Source organism: Salvia hispanica, chromosome 4, assembly GCF_023119035.1.
Source record: "Salvia hispanica cultivar TCC Black 2014 chromosome 4, UniMelb_Shisp_WGS_1.0, whole genome shotgun sequence".
NCBI classification, from domain to species: Eukaryota; Viridiplantae; Streptophyta; class Magnoliopsida; order Lamiales; family Lamiaceae; genus Salvia; species Salvia hispanica.
Genome location: NC_062968.1, coordinates 3,044,029 through 3,066,633, shown reverse-complemented (window position 1 = coordinate 3,066,633; position 22,605 = coordinate 3,044,029). Strand labels below are relative to the sequence as shown.

Sequence of the window (22,605 nt, the reverse complement as noted above, 5' to 3'; positions counted from 1 at the left end):
AAAAACAATGGCGAGAGACTAATGGTGCGGTTTTGCAATTTTAACGATTTTACTACTGTAGTATTTTAATTTTAAAATACAAGTATATTCCAAAATTCCAACAATTTATTATTTTCAAGTCGAACCTAAGTCAATAATTTAATACAAACTTGGCTAGGTTAGATATGAAACAAATTCAATCTAAATTTATTCATGTCTGGATAGTAAAAATTCAAGTTAACAAACAATTTTAAAAATCTACAATATAGGAGTGTTTGAATTGAAAAAAAGCATATATGTCATTCATTTAATACTATATAATTACCTCTAAAATTATGAAATTTGGCAAAATAAGATGACATCAAAATAAATCTAATTTTAATCAGCATCTAAAGTAAAAACAATGAAATGATAAACTTTATCCAGATCATCGTGGTACTGGACTCTTCTTTGTCGTTGGTTCGAATAGAAGAAAATACGTAAAATATAAAAATGTATAAAATATATAATTAAATGACATATTTGACTATCATTTAAAATTGACTAAATAAAGACCCTAAAAAAACATGCAAAGTACAAATATTTATATATCGAATATTTTAATCTACTTCTATTAAACAAATTCTACACCGTAGTTACCTAATTTCATGACCAAACCAAAGAGTGGGAATATGAATATCGGTAATTAAATTTACCCGTACCCGACTCAATAGTCGTAGGGTATTAGATACCCAATATCCAATTTTATGTGACCGGGTACAAATTTGAGTAATAGAGTTTAAGAAATAATGAGTATTGGGTAACACTTTTGGGTATCGGATATATCCAAATACCCAATTAACACCCACTTTATTGTTTAAAATTTTTTTCCATCTATATAATGTATAATTCTCATTGTAGAGATCATTTAAACAAGAACTGCATATTTTTAAAGCGTGCCACGCCCCATTTATTAATCACTAGCATGATTTTTTTTATTTAACTATTACTATGATTTATGAATTATACTATTTGATTGCTTATTTATTAATTTTTACATTTTGCATTGTCAATTCTCATTAAGTTATTCGTGAGTTTTAAATTAAACGTGACAACTACCTTTTTTAGTTTTATATAAAATAAATGTAATATAAAAGATATTAGTCAATTTGAATTTTCACGTAATATTAATCTGTCTTGAAAATAAAATAAATACAACAAAGTAGTTATATTTATTATTATTGTATTTTGTATTTTCCAGCATCAAAAAGACATAGTAAATCGTATTATTTGCATAACAAATAAAAGAATTTCATTCATTTTTATTGAAAAGGAGAATTCAATTCCTAGTATATAAACAATATCAGGTATTTGGGTACCCGATTCATCAGGTTTAGATACTTGTGTCGAATATCGAATACCCAATACACACTTCGGGTCAGGTTTGTGTATACGTTAATTTTCGGGTACGGGTAATTGATATTTTCGGGTCGAGTAACCACGAGTATCTATATTCCCACCCTTATCCAAACTCGTAAGTGCGGGCACAGAAGTCCAAATGTGTCTTTGCAAATACTCGATCTGATTTGCAGGTATCCGAAGCCGAAATCTGATTTTTTGCCTACTAATACCTGGTTCTGAAATTTTTTCGGGTACCATGACTTGAGTATCCAGTCCTGAAAAATACTAAGATACTCAAAAACTTGATTTTAAAAAAACAAGCAAAGGGGAATGCATCTTTCACAATCTAACGCCGGAACTGAGTATTATATCCGTGACATCTTTCTAATAAAAGAGTATTTTGTGGAAGACATTATATTAGCACTTACCAAAGTTTTTGTGAATATATAGTCTCTAAAATATGTCAAAATTCCAAGACAAGCAAAATTTGAGATAGAACTAGAGTTGGAGACGACGATGTTAAATGTAGAGGCAGCAGTTGGCGGTCTCAACGATGACATAAAAATCAAAGTGACTCCTAATAATAGACAAAAGAAGTATAATTGAGTTTGACTTCGTCAAAATTGAATAATAGAGCAACATCCAATCAAGTAATTCGATACACCTAAATTTATAGGATAAATGGATAATTACTTTCAGAGCCCGAACTCATTATCTGATTTTTTGGATATCGAATACCTGATACCCGACAATTTTCAGGTTGGCCCGTATTTATCCGATAACCGAATTGACAGCCCGGGTACCATTATTTGCATTTACACCCCTTAAAAAACAATAAAATGAATGGAAACAGAAAATAACGAAAATAGAGGTGACGTGTAGAACGTGAAGTGAGGTGTTGAGAAATGCAAAGCGAGTGGGATGCAATCGACAGCCTCACGCGCCTTATCGAAACTGGGCCTCCACAAACTGGCCTCTGTTTTTAGCGTGTTTTGTTTGCCTCTCAAATCTCTCTCCTCTTTGCCCTTCGCCAAAGCAATTGAATTCGCATTCCCACCTCCGTTCCTGCATCAGATTCTCATCGTCGCACAGTCAAAACCTTACAACGCCGATAAAAAGGGATCGACAAATCAAAATCCTGTCCCCCAAAAATCCCGGATTGTCTCGACAGGTATGCATGTAATCCTGAAAACTGCTCGGCAACGCGTTTCCTGTTTCATTAGCGTCCTTCTCTCGCCATTTCGAGATCCTGCAACGTCTGCATTTTAAATCATTGATTGATTTTCAATCATTGCCGGATTGAATTTCATATATTCCGCTTGCCGGGAGTTGAAGCGCATTGATTGATTGGAGATTTGCCAAATCTGTTTTTGCATGGTTGGTTTCCTGCTTATCCGCTTACGTTTTCTCGTCTGTTGGTGATTTTGGATTGGAGCAGGGATTAATCTCGGGATCGTGGACCGTTGGGGCTGCATAGCCCATTTCCAAATAATTTTAGGGTGATCGGTGACAAATTTCCCCGCGATTTGGTTGAGCGCGGGGCGAGAAGAGGATGTCTAAATTTGCGGGAGTTGTAGTTTCTGATCAACTTCACAGCCAGTTCACGCAAGTCGAGCTTCAAGGCCTTAAATCCAAAGTAATCTTCCTAAATCGCTTGTTTTTTTAATTCAATAAATAGTTTTCAATCTGGTTTCAGGTGATGTGTTTCCGGACTTGAATTTTGTTTGATTTTTTTCTTTTTTGGGCATTGGCTCCTGCGTTTTGATTTGCAGAATTGAAGCAAGCCAGTCAAAGGGCATTTATGTTTAATTGATCTATGATATATGGGGTTGTGTGATTATGTTTTTGTTTTGGGCAGTTTGAGGCAGTGAAAAATGAGAATGGTAAAGTTACGGTTGGAGATATACCCTCCTTAATCATGAAACTGAAGAGTTCGAATGATGTATTTAACGAGGAGGAGATTAGACAACGATTGGAAGAATCACATTCTGACATCAATGACGAGGTGGATTTTGAAGGCTTCCTCAGGGTAAGTTTTTCTTTATCCTTCCTACTTTTAAGTTGGTGATATCCCAGGCAAGTGGAAGGTGCTACTTTTGAATTTGATTCCTAATGATTGTAGTGCTGTGACCGCATCAAAGAAAATTTGCCGATAATAATTGTGGTATCTAGATAGCTCTTGGTTTTTTTCTGCTTGAGCCATAGTTGGATGAATGATTATTTACTTTTCTGCTGTTGCATTAAATAATCAGTCATATGAAGATGAACGAAATAAAGTCAATGAAAAATCTGGGGGTGCAAAGACCCCTTCATCCTTCCTGAAGGCAACCACAACAACTCTTCTTCACACCATTGATGAAACTGAAAGGGCTTCATATGTTGCACATATAAATAGCTACCTCAGGGATGACCCATTTTTGAAGCAGTTCCTTCCACTGGATCCGTCCACAAATGCTTTATTTGACCTTGCAAAGGGTGGAGTCCTATTATGGTACTTCATACTTGAACTTAGCAATCTCAGAGTTTCGCACCTGATTGACTTCAGTGTTGGTAACTTGGATGATTTAATTTGCTATTGGTTGTTTCAGCAAGCTTATCAATGTTGCGGTGCCTGGTACAATAGATGAGCGGGCTATCAACACGAAAAAGGTACTCAACCCTTGGGAAAGAAATGAGAATCACACACTATGCCTCAACTCTGCAAAGGCTATTGGATGCACGGTAGTCAATATTGGCACTCAAGATCTTGTTGAAGGAAGAGTAAGTTGAGATCGCTTAGGCTTATGTACAAGGTTCAATTATTTTAGATTACTTTTTAATTATGCAAGTTGTTTCATTCATGCAGCCTCATCTGGTACTTGGATTAATTTCTCAAATTATAAAGGTTAGTTTGTTTTTCTTCATAACATTGCTTAATGTATCAGTTTCTTTTGTTTGAATAGTAGCTGGAAAGGGATTTCAAGAGGATTTGGTTACTACAATCCGTACAGTAGAGCAAGTTTCGTTGGAATTGTGGAGTCTTTACTTATATATATTCTTTCCTTGCATTTGGTTGCATTTTCAGATCCAACTACTGGCAGATCTCAACCTCAGAAAGACGCCCCAGCTTTTAGAAATTGTGGATGACAACTGTGTATAGGCTGCACTTCCTTTGACTCTATGACTCTACATTGATATTTTATTCATTCTAAAATGTTAAATCAGAGCTGAGCTAAATTGTACACTTTGATCAGGTGTCCTTGATATATGCAGGATGTTGAGGAGCTTATGTCGCTTGCTCCTGAAAAACTTCTGCTGAAATGGATGAATTTCCATCTTAAGAAAGGCGGCTACAAAAAGACAGTGACAAACTTTTCTTCTGATCTGAAGGTTGCTTGTTTTCTTTAATAATTGTTGCAACTGTCCTACTTTATTTTATTTGAAGATTGGGTTGACGGTGACATTATTGTCACCTGGTTCTAATATTTCTAATATCACACACTAAATGAGCTGCACTTTCCCTACCCTCGCTCCTTACCTTATTCTAATGCGGAGGTTTTCTTTGGGAAACCATGAAAATCAGCACACAAATCACCCCTGTTTTAGGCTTAGTGAATTGAGGATCAACTCTGGCTCTTGGTAATTTTTCTGTCATTGATGCAGTTCAAAACTGTTGTTGTCCACTTAACTATCTATTGCATTCGAGATTCTTTGCTCTCTTCTTATAGTTTCCGCGAGTCTATAGCTGTTGCATTTTACCATGTTCTGCAGGATGGAGAGGCTTATGCCTACCTGCTTAATGTACTTGCACCGGAGTTTTGCAACCCCACCACCTTAGATACAATGGACCCCTATGAACGGGCTGATTTGCTTCTTGAGCATGCAGAACAAATGAACTGCAAAAGATACCTTACTCCCAAGGACATTGCAGAGGGGTCCTCCAATTTGAACCTTGCTTTCGTTGCACAAATATTCCATGAAAGGTGCAGGAATAGAATGCTTTCTTTGCTCATTGAATCTTTCAGCAAATGAATAACTAATTAGATTATGAGCAATTTTATGCTTCATGAATTGTTATAAGTTTTTCTGATAAAGAAATGTGGTATTACATGATCACAAAAGAGACGTTCTCTCATATTTGCTTCCTACGTGCCTGATCTCTGGTTTGGCGATATACTTGTTTATTTCGCCACTACTATACTTCGATAAAAAAAGCTATAGCTGGTTGATGTAGTATCTCCACATTTCTTCTAATTATACATTATAGACTATTAGGTAGTTATCATGTCTCATTCAAAAATTGTAATTTTAATGTTTAGTAAAACCTATAATTCGTACAGTTGCCTTTATTTTGTGTCTCAAATCTCTTGGACTTCTGAATTAAATGAATTTTTTCCCCCAGGAGTGGCTTGTCAACAGACAGCCATAAGTCATCTTTTGCAGAAATGATGACAGATGATGAGCAAATATCCAGAGAGGAGAGGTGCTTCCGCCTGTGGATCAATAGCTTAGGAATTTCCTTGTATGTGAACAACTTGTTTGAAGATGTCAGGAATGGGTTAGTATTACAGCTTCATAAAGTCACCAACATTCTTTGAATCCCATATCTTTTAAGAGGGTTCTTCTGTTTTACTATACAAGAACTACATGTCTTGTGACGATTTAGGAACTGGAGTTGCACACTTGCACTTGCATTTCTCTGTATGGTTATTTTGTTAGCTTCTCCAGTATATATCTAAACCAAATAATGGTATGTTTACAGGTGGGTTCTTCTAGAAGTGCTGGAAAAAGTTTCCCCAGGATCTGTCAACTGGAAGCATGCTTCAAAACCACCAATAAAAATGCCATTTCGAAAAGTAGAGAATGCCAACCAAGTTGTTGAGATAGGGATGAATTTGAAACTATCCCTAGTCAATGTGGCTGGTAATGATATTGTGCAAGGGAATAAGAAGCTTATACTTGGTAAGAGGTTGCTTTCGCTTGTCAATAAAACTCAAGATGGTAGTTCTTTGTTGTATGCATTATATGAATTCATTGAAGTGATTGAAGCCATGTGCAAGGTGGATCATATCTATCAGAATATTCTATCTCACTTTCCAGCAAACTGTTAGATTCTTTGCACATAAACCATCTACAAGTTCTTTGCAGAAGAGATGGTCCTTTCAAGTAGCTTTTGATAAACCGGGCCAAAAAATTGTTTTGTTTCCATTGTTTTTTAATTTTAATTATTATAATCTGAACTATTTTCATTTGTTTTTTTGGTGAATAAGTCATTTACTAATATGCAATTGTTCTTTATACCAAATATTTCCACCATGCATTGCCTGGTGCTTTCGCCTAATTAAATATATAAGTCAGCTTTCAATTTGATGAATAGATGAGCAAAGAGCTAGTAGTTCATGAATTACTACTACAATGATTAAACTTCATATTCTTATATTTAACTAGTCATTAATACTCTTTATTACTTTAAACTTGAGGACTCCTGAAATTTAGAAGACAAAACATGGCATAAAAGATGAATGTTTGCAAGTGTATGAGTGCCTATTTGTTCAATTTTGGCCATTCCAAGGTGTTTTAACTATTCGTCATTTCTTGTAAATTAATTTGACGATTCGGTGAAAATAGTGTTGCGCTGCTGCATGCTTGATGCTCATGTTTCATTACCTTTGTTTTTCTTGCAGCTTTCCTTTGGCAGTTGATGAGGTATAATATGCTTCAACTTGTTAAAAAACTAAGAACCCGATTTCAAGGGAAGGAGATTAGTGATGCTGATATACTGAGCTGGGCCAATCGAAAAGTCAGGAGTCATGGCAGAAAATGTAAAATTGAGAGTTTCAAGGTGGGGGAAGGCTTTTGTTTTCCTTTCAGCATGTATTGTCTCTACGTGTAATATGTGCACATGATTTGTCCATTAGATGCTCTGGCATTCTTTTCCCATGTTGTTGATAGATTTGTTGAATTCTTATGTAGGACAAGAGCATTTCAAATGGATTATTCTTTCTTCAGCTTCTCAGTGCAGTTGAGCCTCGAGTTGTTAACTGGAACCTCGTAACCAAGGGTGAGAGTGGTAAGTTCTCATCTCACTTTCGTAGAAATTAATAATCTTTGTTGGGTTAGGCTCCCTTTTTGAAGTGAAATTTCAGCTGCCTCTTGATTTTTAAATCTGTCAGTAAAATATCTGAGACTGTGAATTCAATTTATGCACATGCTTATAATATGTGGCCTGCAAAAAAGAAGTAATTCTATTTAAGTGGTAGGTTTCTACCAAATAAACATTTTTCTCTCTTTCCATCTAGTCATTGGGGTTGTATGCGTGTGTATTATCCATTGTGGGCCTTACTTCCTCACATGTATTCTCTGCTTGACGTGAACTACTTTTGCTTATCCTTGTTTAGTTATCAGATGGCTTGTATCATATATTTTCTGATTTTCAGCTTTTGACTTTTTTGAATGGGAACTTGACATTTTGTTATTTTCTAATAGATGAGGAGAAGAGGCTAAACGCTACATATATCATCAGTGTTGCAAGGAAGCTTGGATGTTCAATATTCTTATTGCCTGATGATATCATAGAGGTGAGGGTCCAATTTATGCTCTGCTTCTTGAAAAACATTTCATTTGATTCTGGAAAATAGACCACCACACATAAAAGTAAACCTATTACAGTTCCACTTCATTCTGGTAATGAATGAATAGGAACGATTTAAACAAGTTTTGTACAAAAGATCATGCCAGCATTTGGGCCGATTTGAGTGCTTCTATCAACCATAGAAGGCCGCTTTACAGTGCATCCCTATATTTCCAAGTGTAAAAAATGACATTGTTCTTGCCATTGTATTGGCAGGTGAACCAAAAAATGATCCTGACTCTTACGGCAAGTATTATGTACTGGAGCCTTCAGCAGCCTGTCTATGACTCAGACTCATCTTCCGCAGCTTCGTTTAGTCGTGGGACGTCACCAGAACCTGTAGCCGAGGAGGCTACATCCCCTGCATCTGTTTCTACTTCAGATGCACTAGCTACATCGGCTAATGGATGTCCATCTTCAACGAATGGAAATTCATATCCTAGTGCTGCAGCTTCTCGCGATAAGCCCCCGACCCCATCAGCTTCTGGGGATGATGTCTCAATTGTTTCTGAATTATCTCAACTGACGATGGACGACACAGCATCTGATACCGTCATATCTGCATCGGCTGATGATCAGGTATCAGATACTGCAACGTCTGCTCTGGCACCGGAAAGCGATGAGGCACAGTTGGCAAGTGAATAGCCATGTTTGGAAAAATTTTGTTTGGTTGGAAGAAAGGAGAAGAAACAAAAGAACAGAAGAATATACACCTTTAGGTCAGTCACTGGGAGTAATAAAGTCTTATATTGCACACAGAGGTATATATATGCCCATAATTTAAAATGAAAAAATGCTACTATATTTTATTTGTTGTTTTTTTTTTTCACACAAATTTATTCTTCAATTTTTCTGTAAATTTTGGGTTTGATTATGGAGCAAGTCCCCTTGCAGTTTATATTTGTATCTGAGGTTGGGAACTTCCTGAAATACAGGAAATACATTGTAATGATCCTTGATAATTAATAAATTTTCGTAACACAATCGAGCAAATGAAGGTTAAATTCTGGCCGTTGGGTTTTACTATATACCAATGTTAGCATCATAAATCATACTTTGCGCTATTTAGGGAGTTAATTTAATTAGATCGATAATTAATTATCGACTAAGGGCATGTTTGATAAGTTAGTAATACCAAGATAGAGAATTATATATGGACATTTTTATGTATCTCACCAATTTGTCAAGTTAAGCCATGTTATTTAATATAAAATACAAATTTAGATAATTTCTTTTCTATCAAACAACAACGAAAAAAAATTATATCTTTGCATATCTTGACATGAAGCCCGTATTTCTTATCTTGTTTTACATATCTTCTCATATCCCATCTTTTTTATCAAAAGAGTCCTAAATATATAGTACATGTAGATGCCTTTGAGAAAAGATTGGTATGCAGCTATGCATAGACCATAGATAAATTGGAAACATTGCTTCTTGGTTCGGAATTAGATCGATGATGAGATCGAATTTCAAGTCATAATCGACCTTGATGTGCCCAATCAAACTGACTTATTAGTTTTACTGATTTAATTCCAAATCCAATATTTTCAAATTATAATTCAGCAGTTAACCACTGTTTCTCCTGAAACGGGATAATACTGGGGAAGGATCCCCTGCTTGTGCCATTTCCCACGGGTAAAATTAAATCAAAGAAAAGAAAAAAGAAAAAGAAATAAAACAAGTGTTGCTGCATTTTGTTCATGAAAAGCTGGGTTTTAAACACAACCCCTTGCTGTGCACATCTGGGGATCCATTTTCATAAAACTGTTGAAAACTATGAAACCAAAATTGTCCGTGGAATTTCTTCCCAGATTAATATAGTTCTAATTTTAATGGAATTCGGATCACCAGTTAGACGACATCGCCAGATGACTTAATCCAAATTTGAAGTACTCTATCCGGTCCCCATTAATTGCCTTATTTCACTATTTTCGTTGATACTTATTAATTATCTTATTTTTTGATAAATAAATTTAATAGTATCGTATAATTATTATAAAATTAAGTATTTTCTTAACAAAGTCAAATAATTTTATAAAAACTATACCAATAAAAAATGTGACAATTAAAAAAGGTGAAGGAGTATTTGAAATCGTGTAGTGCAGAATTACAAATTAGGTTCTTTCTCTGATCATATCATTATTCCATTAGATTTCTGCAAAAACCCTTATCGATTACAAAGAGCGAATGCTTTCCGCCTCATCCAACACCGCAAAAATCTCGGGGATAATCGGGTTTCTATTTTCCAGTTCACTGTGTTCGTCGCAGTTGCTGTGCTATAACATAACAGGTATTCGAAGCCGAGTTTAATGGGAATTATACTTATTTAGCGTTACTTTTATCTTTTTGTAATTAACTGAAATTGAAGGTTTCTCTATGTATGGGCAATTAAGGGTTCTGAAAACCTTTTTTTTTTTTTTTAAATTTTCGTTGCTTCGTTTATTTGTTCATTATATATTAAAGTGAAATCAGCACATAAGGTGAAATAGAGAATGATGCGTGAGTGTAAGATGTTTTAGATTTTCATGGAATTACAATTATGATTCAAGATTATGGGATTCTAGTATTTCTCACTTGTGGATTTATATGGTTCTGAACAAGTGTGTTTCTGAGTGAAGAGAAATTGGAGACAAAAATATGGCATCTTCTGATGATGAAGGCGACGTGGTAACAACCACTGTGTCTGATTATGAATTTACCGGTGGCGTTGATGAGGAACCGATTTCATTTGCCAAGTTACCTGTGGAGTGGAGTGAAGGAAACACTGGTGATGGAAAGCAACTACAGATATACTTGCGCGGAAAAACAGATAATGGGCTTCGCACAATTTATGTCCAGGTTACCGCTTGGAAGTTTAATCTCTTAAAGGGGAAGCCTGAGATCTCAGTGTTGCAAGCGCAGGGTAGTTGGATCAAGCTTCTGAAGCCATGGAAACCTTATTACGAGATAATCAGAACGGCTCTGGTCACAGTATATGCTTTACACTTTGCTAAGTGGAATCCTCAGCGGTCACAAAAAGCTTTGTGGGATAATCTTAAAGATACTTTAAGGTTAATATAGGTGTTTCCGCTGGAAGTTTTTGCTACCTTCTCATCCTCTGCCCTAACCTGTATATCTTGTGGACGTGTGTCCTGTTATGGCAGTCGATTTGGGGTAGCAAAATTCCCCGGTTTCGTATGTTTGATATCTTGCTTGAAAACATCATTGCGGGTTGAATCTCTCTAATTTTCTGCTATTCCGCAGCATGTTTGAGAGAACGCCCTGTGTGGATGATCTGGCAGATCATGTACCATTAATTACAGAATCCATTAAGTGGGATACAGAATTGGAAAATTCCAAGGTTAGTAGTGTTTTGTTTTCTGGACTGAATAAAGGCGATCAAGTTTTTTTAGCTTTTTAGGCCACAGGTTATTTCCCATGATTTATCTTCTTTTTTAACTTTATTTGGAAATTCTGATATCTTGTAGGTGCTTCCATCTCAAATTTTAATGCTTTACCTTTTTAAATACCGTAACTGTTTGATCTTGTACACTTAAAGTTGTTAACTAAAATTATATGATCTGTTGTTCATTTTGCATGCTTGCACTTGGGAAATCTTTTTGGTTTTAACAGCCGTTTCCTTTACCCAGCTTTTGAGTGCATTCCTTGCGGAAAAACCTTGGGAGAAGAAAACTTCCAATGAGGTTGCTGTCTCTCTTCTTTCACTCTGACACACATGTGCACTCAGCGTACAAAATATGCTTATGCCGATCCTTACCGAGAACTGTGAAGTTAGTATGATAGTGTAAGTTGCTGCTTTGCAGAATGTAAGGCCTTCCTTCATAGTTGATGATACCAATTGGAAGGAGGTTCAAGGGGACTCTGAAGAGGCTGATAAAAGTGAAGATAGTGAGCCTGAAGAGGGGGACAAGGCTGATGAAAATGATGATAGTGACTCCAATGAGAGTGACTGTTTTGATTCTGTGTGTGCAATCTGCGATAACGGCGGTGATTTATTCATGTATGCTTTTCTTGAATCTCATGTCACATATAAGTATTCTACCTGCTAAGTTCCATCTAATTGGGTTGCAGTAAAGCGTATTATGCTTTATTAGCTTTATACAACTTTCATGCTCATGCTTGCTTTATGATTTGTTTGCGTTGTCTCTATAGCACATAAATAGTAGATTTAGATTTCACTAAGGAGACCGAGAGTGTATACAGGACTAAAGATTAGAGGACATTCTCTGTGAATACGAATGAATGGAACTTGCGGGGTTGGAATGGGGTATACAAACAGTGAATCTATCCAACACCTGAAACATTAACCAGTTTACATGTGCGATGGAAGTGGAAATTATATGAGTGATAATGAACGAATGTTGGCAATAATTGTCAGAAAGTATTGGGTGAATTGACGATAGAATGGATGACGAGTGGAGTGGTGGCTTGATCAACCCCCTAGTTAGATCGTTGATGGAACGTAGGCGACTTCTCAAACTCACATTCTATGGTTACTCTGTTCTGGGATTTTATTAGGTAGAATGATGCCACATTTGAATGCGAGAATTCGAATGGTAAGTCGATAAACTTTAATGATATCGAGCATGATGCCACAAGAATTCTAAATAGGAATTCAAGAGATTAAACTCAAGAACAAAATCAAAACTATAGTATTAAATCAAAAGCTCTTATAAAATCTGAAGGTTCATAGCCTTTTGTAGGAAAAGCCAATCAAAATCTATCATAATCCTTATGAAGTTAGCACTAAATGGACCTCTTATCTATTTACATAAACAAATAAATAAAATAATACAAAGATAACTCTCGAGATATTGAAGTATATCTCTTGGCCTTTTCCTTGCTAACCGTTGAGTTCTGCTCAAACTCAACTTCCTCAATCTGGGCCGAGCTTAATTGGCTGGATGCACCCATGGTATGATTGCTATCATTATTTTGTGTTTTGAGATTGTCCTAGTGGTGCACTGGTAACTTCAACTGGCAATTATTTTGTTTGATTGTGGATGCACTCATGCACATATTTGGAGGGTCTCAACTTTTCATAGTTCTTATGTGGTAGATGTTGTTGACACAATATCATCTTTCTTTTTGGGGGAACTGTAATAATTTCTTGCCAATATGGAAGTTGCATTGTTTAAGGAAGTTGAACAGACCTACTAGTTATGATGGAAAACCAATGTTTGACTCATCTGGGCTGCTATTTATTCTTTACAAAAGACTACATTGTTTCTTAATTCCCTTATGTCAGCCAAATTTGCTCTTGCTTGATTAACCTACCCAGCCTATTCCTCCCTCCACATACAAATTTATCAAGCAAAAGATAAATGGCCTCATTTACACCTGTTACTAAGTTTCTTACTAAATCTGGTTGTGCTGCAAATGCATAATGCATCTCTTATTCGGTGTTTCGAAATTTTGTTGGTTTCAGTTGTGACGGCAAGTGCATGAGGTCATTCCATGCAACTGTTAAAGATGGTGAGGATTCCCAATGTCTCTCTCTGGGGTTGACTAAGGCAGAACTAGAAGTAAGTATCCTAATCCTACCCCCCCCCCCCCCCCGCCACGATCTCTATCTTTTCATTATGCATGTAATCATGTGCTCTTTACCTTACTCTGATGGTTTCTGATTTTATTGCCAGGCGATAAAAAATGTTCCTTTTATTTGTGATAATTGCAAGTATAAAAAACACCAATGCTTTGCATGTGGAAAATTGGGATCTTCTGATGAATTATCCAATCCTGAGGTATGTAATCCTTTAAATCTCCGGGCATCATCTTTCGTCAATCTATGTGTGATTGATATCTTGTAAGTTGCACATTTTCTTTCTAAAGTACCATGGTGAAGATAAAGGTCAGGCTGCTAACAATAGATTATAATTATTTATTATTTTTCTACTGCCTTAACATGTTCATTTTTAAATTTTAGACAGTTATGTGTATGTTTAAATCTTGTAATTAACATCAAACACACTTTGTTACACCTTTTCTATTAATGTTTTAGGAAAGAATTATATGGTATCTTCTCTATTAGTAATGCTATTCTCTAGTGAGAATGACAGCTTACAAGAGTTGTGGCTATTATAAGATATATTTGATGTCTTAATCTTGGTGTTTTATTCTTTTCCTGACAAGATTTCCGTTAATCGTAGCTGCTATCCATGGCTGATTATCTGCAGGTATTTTGTTGTGTTAATGGAGCTTGTGGGTACTTCTATCATCCTCATTGTGTAGCTACTCTTCTCCATCCCGGGGATGATGCTGCAACTGAAGAACTAGAGAAAAGAATTGCAAATGGGGAACCATTTGCATGTCCTATTCACAAATGCCATGTTTGTAAGGAATTAGAATTGAGGTCGACCCACGAAATGCAGTTTGCTGTGTGCCGTCGCTGTCCAAAGGCATATCATAGAAAATGCTTACCAAGGTGTGCCGTAAGTTTCTTCTGAAAATCTTTTGGACGCAAATCTCCATCTCTTACTTGAGTAAGTGTTTTCAACATTTTAACAGTGATATTAGATCTGAAGATGATTCTGAGAATGAGATTGTTCAAAGAGCTTGGGAGGGTCTGATACCTAAGCGCCTATTGATTTACTGCTTGTAAGACTCCTTCAAGTTTTTAGTTTGGTATTTCAGTTTTGTCCTAATATCTGTTCTCCGCTGATATTATACTTTCTCGTCAGAGCTCATGATATCGACGAAGATATTATGACACCTCCTAGAGACCATATAGTATTCCCTGGCTCTCGACAAGAGAAAAAGAAAATGCTCGAGTTGGAATCCAGTCAATTTAAGCGTCTACCAAAGGGAAAAGGTTTAGCTTTCAAAGACAATTCAGGGAATAGAATTTCTGAAAAACAACAAAAAGGGAATGGGGCAAAAGGTGTTGGTCTATCTAGAAAAAGATTGAAGGAGCTTCCTACTTCATCTTCTAAAAAGCAGAAATTAGCCAATACAAGAAATTATCAGCGACAGTTTAAGCGATCTTTAAATGATGAAGGAAGAATACCTTCAGTTGACAGGTCATATGCCACCTTTTCAGATACAGAATCTGAGCCTCTGAATCCACGCAGTGTGGCCACTGGACATGCCGAGAATACTAAGGAGGTCAAGCCAAATGGGAAAACAACAGATAATACTTTTACTCTGGATGCTGATGCTAAAAGAAGGTAATGCAGTTTTTTTAGCATATTATGTTCTCTTCATCCTCAATGTGAATAAACTGCCTCTATATAAGGGAATGGTCACTATGAAATGTAAACGTCTTTCATAGGACTGAACACTTAATGCACCCAGAAAAACACTAAATATTTTCTTTGCTCTATCTTTCTATTCTGTGTTGCATTGATGCAGAGTATTGACTTTGATGAAAGCTGCATCATCTTCAGTAAAACTTGTAGATGTTAAAAGAAGGCATAAACCACCATCACAAGCCCTGTATTCAAGATTTTCTACAGATAATGTTACAATGGGGAAGGTGGAAGGCTCTGTTCAGGTGCGTGCAAGGTTTCGGTGATGTTATTGTTTCATCATATTAAGAGTTAGTAATTTACATAGTAACTGTAGGCTGTGCATGCTGCACTCAAGAAATTGGACGAAGGCAATGTCCGAGATGCTAAAGCAGTTTGTGGGGAGGAGCTTCTTCAGCAGGTGTTAAAATGGAAGGTATGTTCCTTGTGTTTGAAATATACTGGAATACTAATTTTTGTTTCTTCCTTGTAGATTTATCAAACCAGTGTTTCCTCACTCTATGGTATTCATTGCTAGTAAAATATATAGCTTTGCTAGCTCTCTTTATTTCTAGCGGCTTTGGGCTTAGAAATTATCTATTATAATGGGTGGAGAAGGATAACTGGTGCATTTAAAGGGATAATGTAAAATGTGGCACACGTTGGTGTTCCTAGAAGAGTGTGGGAATTAATGTTTTAGAAAAGAAACATACTATGCTATGCCACTTGTATGGACACAAATTGTTTAAGTTTACCTACATGCCATCATAGAGAGAAATAGACACTCAATTTGCCTTCAGTGGACAATGTTACAAGAAGCACTTTGCTAAAGGGAAACCACTCCGCTCATATCGTGATATGGACTTGAGATTTGTTGTTTTTAGCCTGTGGAGTTTAGATACTGGTAGTTGCATTGATATCTATTATTACAACTTGAGTGAATATCTGAAAGGAACTGGCCTTAACACTAGAATGTCTTTCAAGTCTGAATTGGCAAGCAGCTGACATTCCTTTTACTTTCTACTTCGTTTAGATATTTCCTTGCAAACGAGACTTGGTGTGAAATTGTAAGTTATGCCCTGAACAGGGGCAAACTCTGCTAAAGCCAACCATATTCTTAGGCCTAAACTTGTTCCATGCTTTGGAATTACGTTTAGTTCTTCTATAAGAATATTTTATGGTCAAGGAACTGATTCTGTTACTGTTCTTTTAAGTGCAAATTATCTCATGGACAATATTGAACAAGTGCGTGCATCACCTTGAAATTATTTGCAAGAAGGTGGTAGCTACTTGTATGAGATCAAAGTTGTCTAGGTGGAGAGGCAAGGATTTATCCTCAATTGACTGCTAAAAGTATCAGTTGTCTGTTTCACAATTTCTTACTGTAGATTTAGATGGCTGGCGTAACTACAATACTACATCTGAGATGGCCTTAATTATGATGACGTGTCTACTCTACTGTTTTCCTTACCTTGAGATGCATGTACAGCCCTACATTTAGCTTAACTTATGGGTAACATTCAAGTCACAACTAACATATCTGTTGGGTTTCTTGGGTATCATGTTTTCCTTATTCTTGTTATATGATTGGAGTGTTTGAGAGCAGCGACTGGAATAATATTATTGTTTGGTTTTCTAATACTCCACGCCTTCCTGAGATGGCATTAGTTTCAAATTGTTTTGATGCCCGTGCTCATATAATGATCTATACTTGCTTTTGCTTTTGCAGGAAAAGCTGAAAATTTATCTTGCTCCATTCCTACATGGCATGCGCTATACATCCTTTGGTCGCCATTTCACCAAAATGGATAAACTGAAGGAGGTAATGTTTTGTTGACCCTTTTCAATGAGATATTAACTCTGCAGTTGAAAGAATGCTTGTTGGCCTGAGGAAAATATTTTGTTAGATTTTGGGAAATGGTGGTTATAAGTAATCTTTGAAAACTAAAACTGTCAGGATGGTAATGGCCTAACTGGATATGTTCTTAGTCTGGTAGGTGTAGTTTCTCTTTTGCTCACCTATGCGAATTTGTATCGTTCACTGGAATATATGCAAATTTGACTAAAAATACTTTCTGCCACTTTCTTGAACAAATTATCCCCACAAACTTGCTAAGGAGTAAACCTGTTGGCATAGGTTAGAAACTTAAATTAAAATACTGCAGCCGTCCTTCATGGCATGTAGTTAGTGATAAAAATGAAACCATATCTGCATTTTTAGAAGCCTTTTTGAATACTTATGAATTGTCCTCATAATATCATGTAAAACTTGGTGTGCTGCATGCTTGATCCATTCCTGATATTTTAGGTATTTCATTTCTGATTGTCTTATGATGTTTTAAATTTAACTTGTTTGTTGCCTAACTGGATTCTTCGTCGTCTGTGTTGGTGGCGGTATCACTGTACAGATAGCTGATATACTCCGTTGGTATGTTCAAGATGGTGATATGGTAATAAAAGTTATTTTCCTTCCCTAGCTGTCTACAATTTAAATCATATTATTTTGTTAAATCTCTAATTATTACACTGAACAGACATGGTAGCTGAATAACAATTTAAGTTACTGTTCATTATTCCAAGAATTTAGATAAATAAAACTTTGAAGATACTGTGAAGTTAGACATTCCCTGTCTTCGGTAATTGGTAGTGAAGATGATTTAGCTTGCACAGGGGCTACCTGCCGAGGTGGGTCACGTATGGGCCATGGGGTTTAGCTTGGAACTGAGCTCATTGACTTTTTGTTTAAACTAAATTGGTTGTGTCTCAGAGCTCCCAAAGATTTATGCAATTTGGATTTGGATTCCTAAAAAGTGGCATTGTGAATAAATCTCATGATAAGCTCTAGGTTCTACTGAACATTCGTTTAGTTTATTTGGTGAATCACCTGTGTTTCAGTTTCCTATTGATTATTTCTGTATGCTGTTGTCTTGTGTATGTTAAATTATTCTAGATTGATGGAAATAAGGTTTGTTTAGTTCTTAAGTATACTTCTAATTTATTGTCCTCTCACTCTTTAACTCCAGACTTTGTCTATTCTCTTTTCAGCTAGTTGATTTTTGCTGTGGTTCAAATGACTTCAGCTGCCTTATGAAAGAGAAGCTTGATGAGATGGGGAGGGTATGCTCATTCAAAAACTATGACATCCTACAAGCTAAGGTTAACACTTAGAACCATTTTCATTTTTCTTGGTTGTTTCTGTGGGGTCTATATCTGAATAAATGAATCACAATAACCTTGAATGCCTTCAATGCAGAATCATCTTGCCTCTTGGGTGTTTCTATGCCTTTTTGTATAGAATGGGAAATGGTAAAACATTCATCCAACTAATTCTGATAAGTTGGGCATGGCTTAAAATATGAGTATCTCTACATTCCCTATAGACCAAGGACCTTTTCCAACTGGAAATTAGGCTGATTAAGTGCTGTTTCTTGTTCATGGATTTTTAATGGGTCAGTCGTCAGTAATACACTAATTTTAATTTGTGACTTGTCACTTTTCAGGTCATGAATTGCTTATATTACCCCATTTCTCAATTAGTCTGTTAGACTGGTAATAAGTGGCTTGTGGTGAAGATATTATATGAGTATTTAAATAGCAATGTATCCTTTTGATGGAAACCACTAATATACTGATGTATGATGATTTATTCACCATTGTTAACTTTGACTTAGTGGTCACTCGAGCATGCATATATCCCTACAGTGGTTTATTCACTAAGTGATATCACAGTTGCTTACAAAAGTGCACTGTTTGATAATCTATTTTTAGAATCATTAGATCTTTAAGGATATCGGCCAGCTCTGCTTGCATAACATTTTGGGTTTTGTATGTAGAATGATTTTAATTTTGAGCGAAGAGATTGGATGGGCGTTAAAAAAGAAGAGCTTCCAGATGGGTCGAAGTTGGTGAGACTATTGTTTTACTGTGCTTGAATGCCTGCAATCCATTTATTTGCAACTGATATGATATGTTTGGGTAGATCATGGGGCTGAACCCACCATTTGGAGTGAATGCTGCACTTGCTAACAAATTTATTAGTAAGGCTCTTGAATTCAACCCAAAACTATTAATTCTGATCGTTCCTCGAGAGACACAACGGTAATTTCTCTCTCTTTACACTTTCTCCTTCAATCGAAAATCAAAACCAGAAGGTTGGTTTTAGAAGGCTAGTTTTACATTTGCTTTTCATTATCAGGTTAGATGAAAAAGTACCTCCATATGATCTGATTTGGGAAGATGATCAGATGCTTGCTGGCAAAGTAAGTTATCTGTCTCTTCTAGTAAACATTGTATTTCTTATGGTCGTGTCTGCCAATATATTTCATGAATGAACTGTGTTTGTTTCAGTCATTTTATCTACCCGGGTCTGTTGATGTAAATAACAAACAAATTGAGGATTGGAACATTTGCGCACCAGTGCTTTATCTCTGGAGTAGTCGTGCCTGGACCAGCAAACACAAGGCTATTGCTGAAAGTCACAGCCACCATTCTGGTGCTTTGAAGAACTGTAGATTGGATACGAATCACAATGAGCTGCACACCACTAACTCAGGACAGGTATGTCATGGTAAATCTTCTTCTGCAAGAGGCGAAGATAAACCTGCAGATACACCTAAATCCTTGGGGCAGAGTGCTGAGGAGATTGCTCTATGCCATGGGGAAGTCTTGGACAACGAAACTGTAAGCCACTCGGAAGGTGTGCCTGGTGATATCAACAGCACACTTAAAGACCTGGAGCAGAAGGAGAAGGCAACTATAAGCCGCAGCGATGGTTTATCACGCAATATCAACAGCTCATCTACAAACCTGGATAAGAAGGAGAGGAAGACTATCAGCCACAAGGATGATTTGCCACACAGCAAGGGAGTGGGTAAAAGTCCCGCTGCAGTGAAGAATCATTCCGAGACAAGTCCCAATAGTGTTGGGGGGAGAGAAGACAAGAAAAGATCACCAAATAACATGTTTCCGAAGGACAGATCATCTGGCAGGCTTACAGTGCCTCACTGTCTGTCACCAGATGTGAGTACTCGTGTGCAACCTTATCCAACTGAGAATCGTGAAACTACATCACAGGTTCGTTCTGAAAGAGGTGAGCGTCATCAAGTTGCACCGGTTCCTCTTGAACAGGGTGACCGTTGGCAGAGTAGACAAGTAGCTGGAAGGGATGATCATCGTCAGCAGCAGTTGAGTCGGGGCAAGTTCCCAACACACCAGTCTTACTCTCAAGCAAAAGATAGTGTGGAAGTGAGTGATTTGTTGAAGAAATACGGTGCTGAAGAACTTCAGCATGGTATGCGTGTTGAACAGGCTTACGACGCACATCGCCTTCCTCAAGGACAGGCATACATCCCACATCACCCTCCCCAACATGATATTAGTGGCGGACAGGCATACGCTACACATCACCTTCCTCAACATGGTATGAGTGGCGGACAGATACATGATGTGCATCAACCTCATCAACGTGGATGTGATTGGAGAAGCAGCCAGGGTTATGCTTCTCCTGCTGCATCTGTTCGATCCTTGGGCTCTCCTGCTCCTCCTTACACATCATACTCTGGGGATGTTCGATCCATAGGCTCTCCGGCTCCCCCTTATACATCTTACCCAGGAGAAATGAATGTCCGGAGAGCAGAGGTTCATGAGTGGAGTCAAGAAAGTGCAGTTCCTCCTTACCAGGGTTATTCGCATCAGTACGGACTAGCAGGTGCCTCCTCATCAAGTTATGGGGAGATGAGAGCACCCGCAGCGCAGCGATATGCAGCTCGGTTACATGAGCCCCATCATGCAAGGATGGACCCGAGACCTCCTCCGAGTCAAGGCCCTTTAGGTTTTGCTCAAGGTCCCTATTATCCTCACAACACTAACTCGGGCTGGCTTCGTGACTAACTCATTAGTGGATAACCTTTTAAATACTACCTTATCTCCTTTTATAGTCTAGCCATATATCAGACTTTTTTCTTACGTTTTTTAATAGTTAGTTATATGTTGTCGATAAAACGTGCGTTGTGGAGCTTGCAGTTTGACTGCTCAACTTTTGGGTTGTGAAGTGAGATAATGATTTCAACTTTGCACTGTGGTTTTCCATGCTTTCTCAATATTATAATCCTTCCGTCTCTCACTAAGTGAGACATTTTTTTCAATATGGAATTTAAGAAAATTTGATTTTATTGGTTGAGTGGGAGAGAAAAAAGTAAGAGAAAAAAGGTCAAAAAAGTAAGTGACTCATTTATTTTAGGATATCACAAGAAAAGAATATGAATAACTTAGCAGGGGATAGAGGAAGTATTCCCTCTGTCCCACAAAAGATGTCACATTTGTGTGACGGCATGAGATTTTAGGAGGTTTTGTTTTGTATGTTAGGTGGAAAGAACTTTTTTAGGAGATCGTAAATATAATATTTATATGGGAAAGGAAACTAAGACAACTTTTATGGGACGAAGGGAGTACCTTTTTCTTCGTTCCATAATAGATGTTACACTTTCCTTTTTAATTTTTCCACAAAAAATGTCATATTTCATTTTCAAAAAAAAAGCTCTCTCTCGTTAATATAAATATAATGTTTTCTCTCTCTACTTAACAAATAAAACATCTCTTAAAATCTTGTGTCATTACCAAAGTATGTCATCTATTATGAGATGGAGGCAATCAAGAGCGGACACACATATGATTAAGGAGGGGCTTAAGCCCTTCTCCGACTAATTTATTTCATTATTTTAGCTATATATGTATCGAGTATTAAAGCTTCAATGATCCATCGATTAAAATCGTTTGAGACACTCATACCTCATTGACTCAACGACGATGTGCTTGCGTGCACATCTGTGTGATTGGTTTGCAGGTGGCACGCCCACATGCGGTTTGGGCCGTGCACCTCTAACCGCAATACACAACCGGACTCCTCCCTCAATGCTATGCAATGCCACCTCCAATGCATATGTTCTAATAAATCATTTTTGGATTATAGAGTGATACATTTGTAGAAAGCATTATAAAGGACTGTTCGGTATGAAAAATTATAGCTCATGATTAAATATATACTCCCTCCGTTCCTCGTTACTTGAAGTGTTTCTTTTTGGCAAGGGTAATTAATCCTATATCTTCTAACACTTGCAGTAATATATTACTGGTGGACCAATGCGTCTAAAGAACAAATTTAGGCTTTGTATAAGCTACCACCATAGATCAAATTAAGTAGTAGTCCCTCCACTCCGAGTTAATAGAATTATATTTCTATTGTTAGTATGCTTTGAATCTGTATGATTTGCCGCTAGCCCAATGGGGGTCTCGCTGTAGTAGTAGTCCCTCCACTTTCGACACTATGACATGTTTCTGCTTTAGGCCTTAATTTTATATTAGACCTAGCCCATAGTCTGTGTGCCTATTTATATAAGAGTAGAACACAAA

At 36.9% G+C, this 22,605-nt stretch overlaps 2 protein-coding genes across 6 annotated transcripts; both read left to right on the top strand.

Moving 5' to 3' along the window:
* Positions 1 to 2,365: 2,365 nt before the first annotated feature.
* Positions 2,366 to 8,953, top strand: LOC125222001 (fimbrin-1-like). Its single transcript, XM_048124372.1, has 15 exons — positions 2,366 to 2,530; positions 2,798 to 2,995; positions 3,218 to 3,388; positions 3,612 to 3,850; positions 3,948 to 4,119; positions 4,205 to 4,243; positions 4,424 to 4,492; positions 4,612 to 4,728; positions 5,110 to 5,321; positions 5,741 to 5,896; positions 6,101 to 6,300; positions 7,023 to 7,180; positions 7,312 to 7,408; positions 7,825 to 7,916; positions 8,186 to 8,953. The coding sequence occupies exons 2-15, from the start codon at positions 2,912 to 2,914 to the stop codon at positions 8,612 to 8,614; spliced, it is 2,235 nt and encodes a 744-aa protein (XP_047980329.1). The 5' UTR covers positions 2,366 to 2,530; positions 2,798 to 2,911; the 3' UTR covers positions 8,615 to 8,953.
* Positions 8,954 to 10,081: 1,128 nt separating this feature from the next.
* On the top strand, positions 10,082 to 21,272 carry LOC125218939 (protein ENHANCED DOWNY MILDEW 2-like). 5 transcript variants are annotated; one of them, XM_048120753.1, is made up of 20 exons: positions 10,082 to 10,262; positions 10,591 to 11,022; positions 11,216 to 11,312; positions 11,602 to 11,655; positions 11,776 to 11,972; positions 13,401 to 13,497; positions 13,612 to 13,716; positions 14,149 to 14,396; positions 14,480 to 14,569; positions 14,653 to 14,783; positions 15,012 to 15,138; positions 15,323 to 15,464; positions 15,536 to 15,634; positions 16,928 to 17,020; positions 17,607 to 17,648; positions 18,244 to 18,354; positions 19,032 to 19,103; positions 19,178 to 19,296; positions 19,394 to 19,457; positions 19,546 to 21,272. In XM_048120753.1, exons 2-20 carry the CDS (start codon positions 10,610 to 10,612, stop codon positions 21,085 to 21,087), a joined length of 3,843 nt encoding a protein of 1,280 aa, XP_047976710.1. In that variant the 5' UTR covers positions 10,082 to 10,262; positions 10,591 to 10,609; the 3' UTR covers positions 21,088 to 21,272. The 5 variants fall into 5 exon arrangements, with proteins under 5 accessions (XP_047976710.1, XP_047976709.1, XP_047976708.1 ...); XM_048120752.1 differs by having other exon boundaries at positions 14,653 to 14,852; XM_048120751.1 differs by having other exon boundaries at positions 14,653 to 15,138; positions 19,546 to 19,755; positions 19,828 to 21,272.
* The last annotated feature ends 1,333 nt before the right edge of the window (positions 21,273 to 22,605 follow it).

Excerpts from the sequence above, each read along its gene's own strand:
- LOC125222001 (XM_048124372.1), top strand. The coding sequence starts at position 2,912 with ATGTCTAAATTTGCGGGAGTTGTAGTTTCTGATCAACTTCACAGCCAG. Across the intron at positions 2,996-3,217 it reads TTCAAGGCCTTAAATCCAAA|TTTGAGGCAGTGAAAAATGA; the intron begins GTAATCTTCCTA and ends TGTTTTGGGCAG. Across the intron at positions 6,301-7,022 it reads GAATAAGAAGCTTATACTTG|CTTTCCTTTGGCAGTTGATG; the intron begins GTAAGAGGTTGC and ends TTTTTCTTGCAG.
- LOC125218939 (XM_048120749.1), top strand. The coding sequence starts at position 10,610 with ATGGCATCTTCTGATGATGAAGGCGACGTGGTAACAACCACTGTGTCT. Across the intron at positions 11,313-11,601 it reads CAGAATTGGAAAATTCCAAG|CTTTTGAGTGCATTCCTTGC; the intron begins GTTAGTAGTGTT and ends TCCTTTACCCAG. Across the intron at positions 17,021-17,606 it reads AAATGGATAAACTGAAGGAG|ATAGCTGATATACTCCGTTG; the intron begins GTAATGTTTTGT and ends ATCACTGTACAG.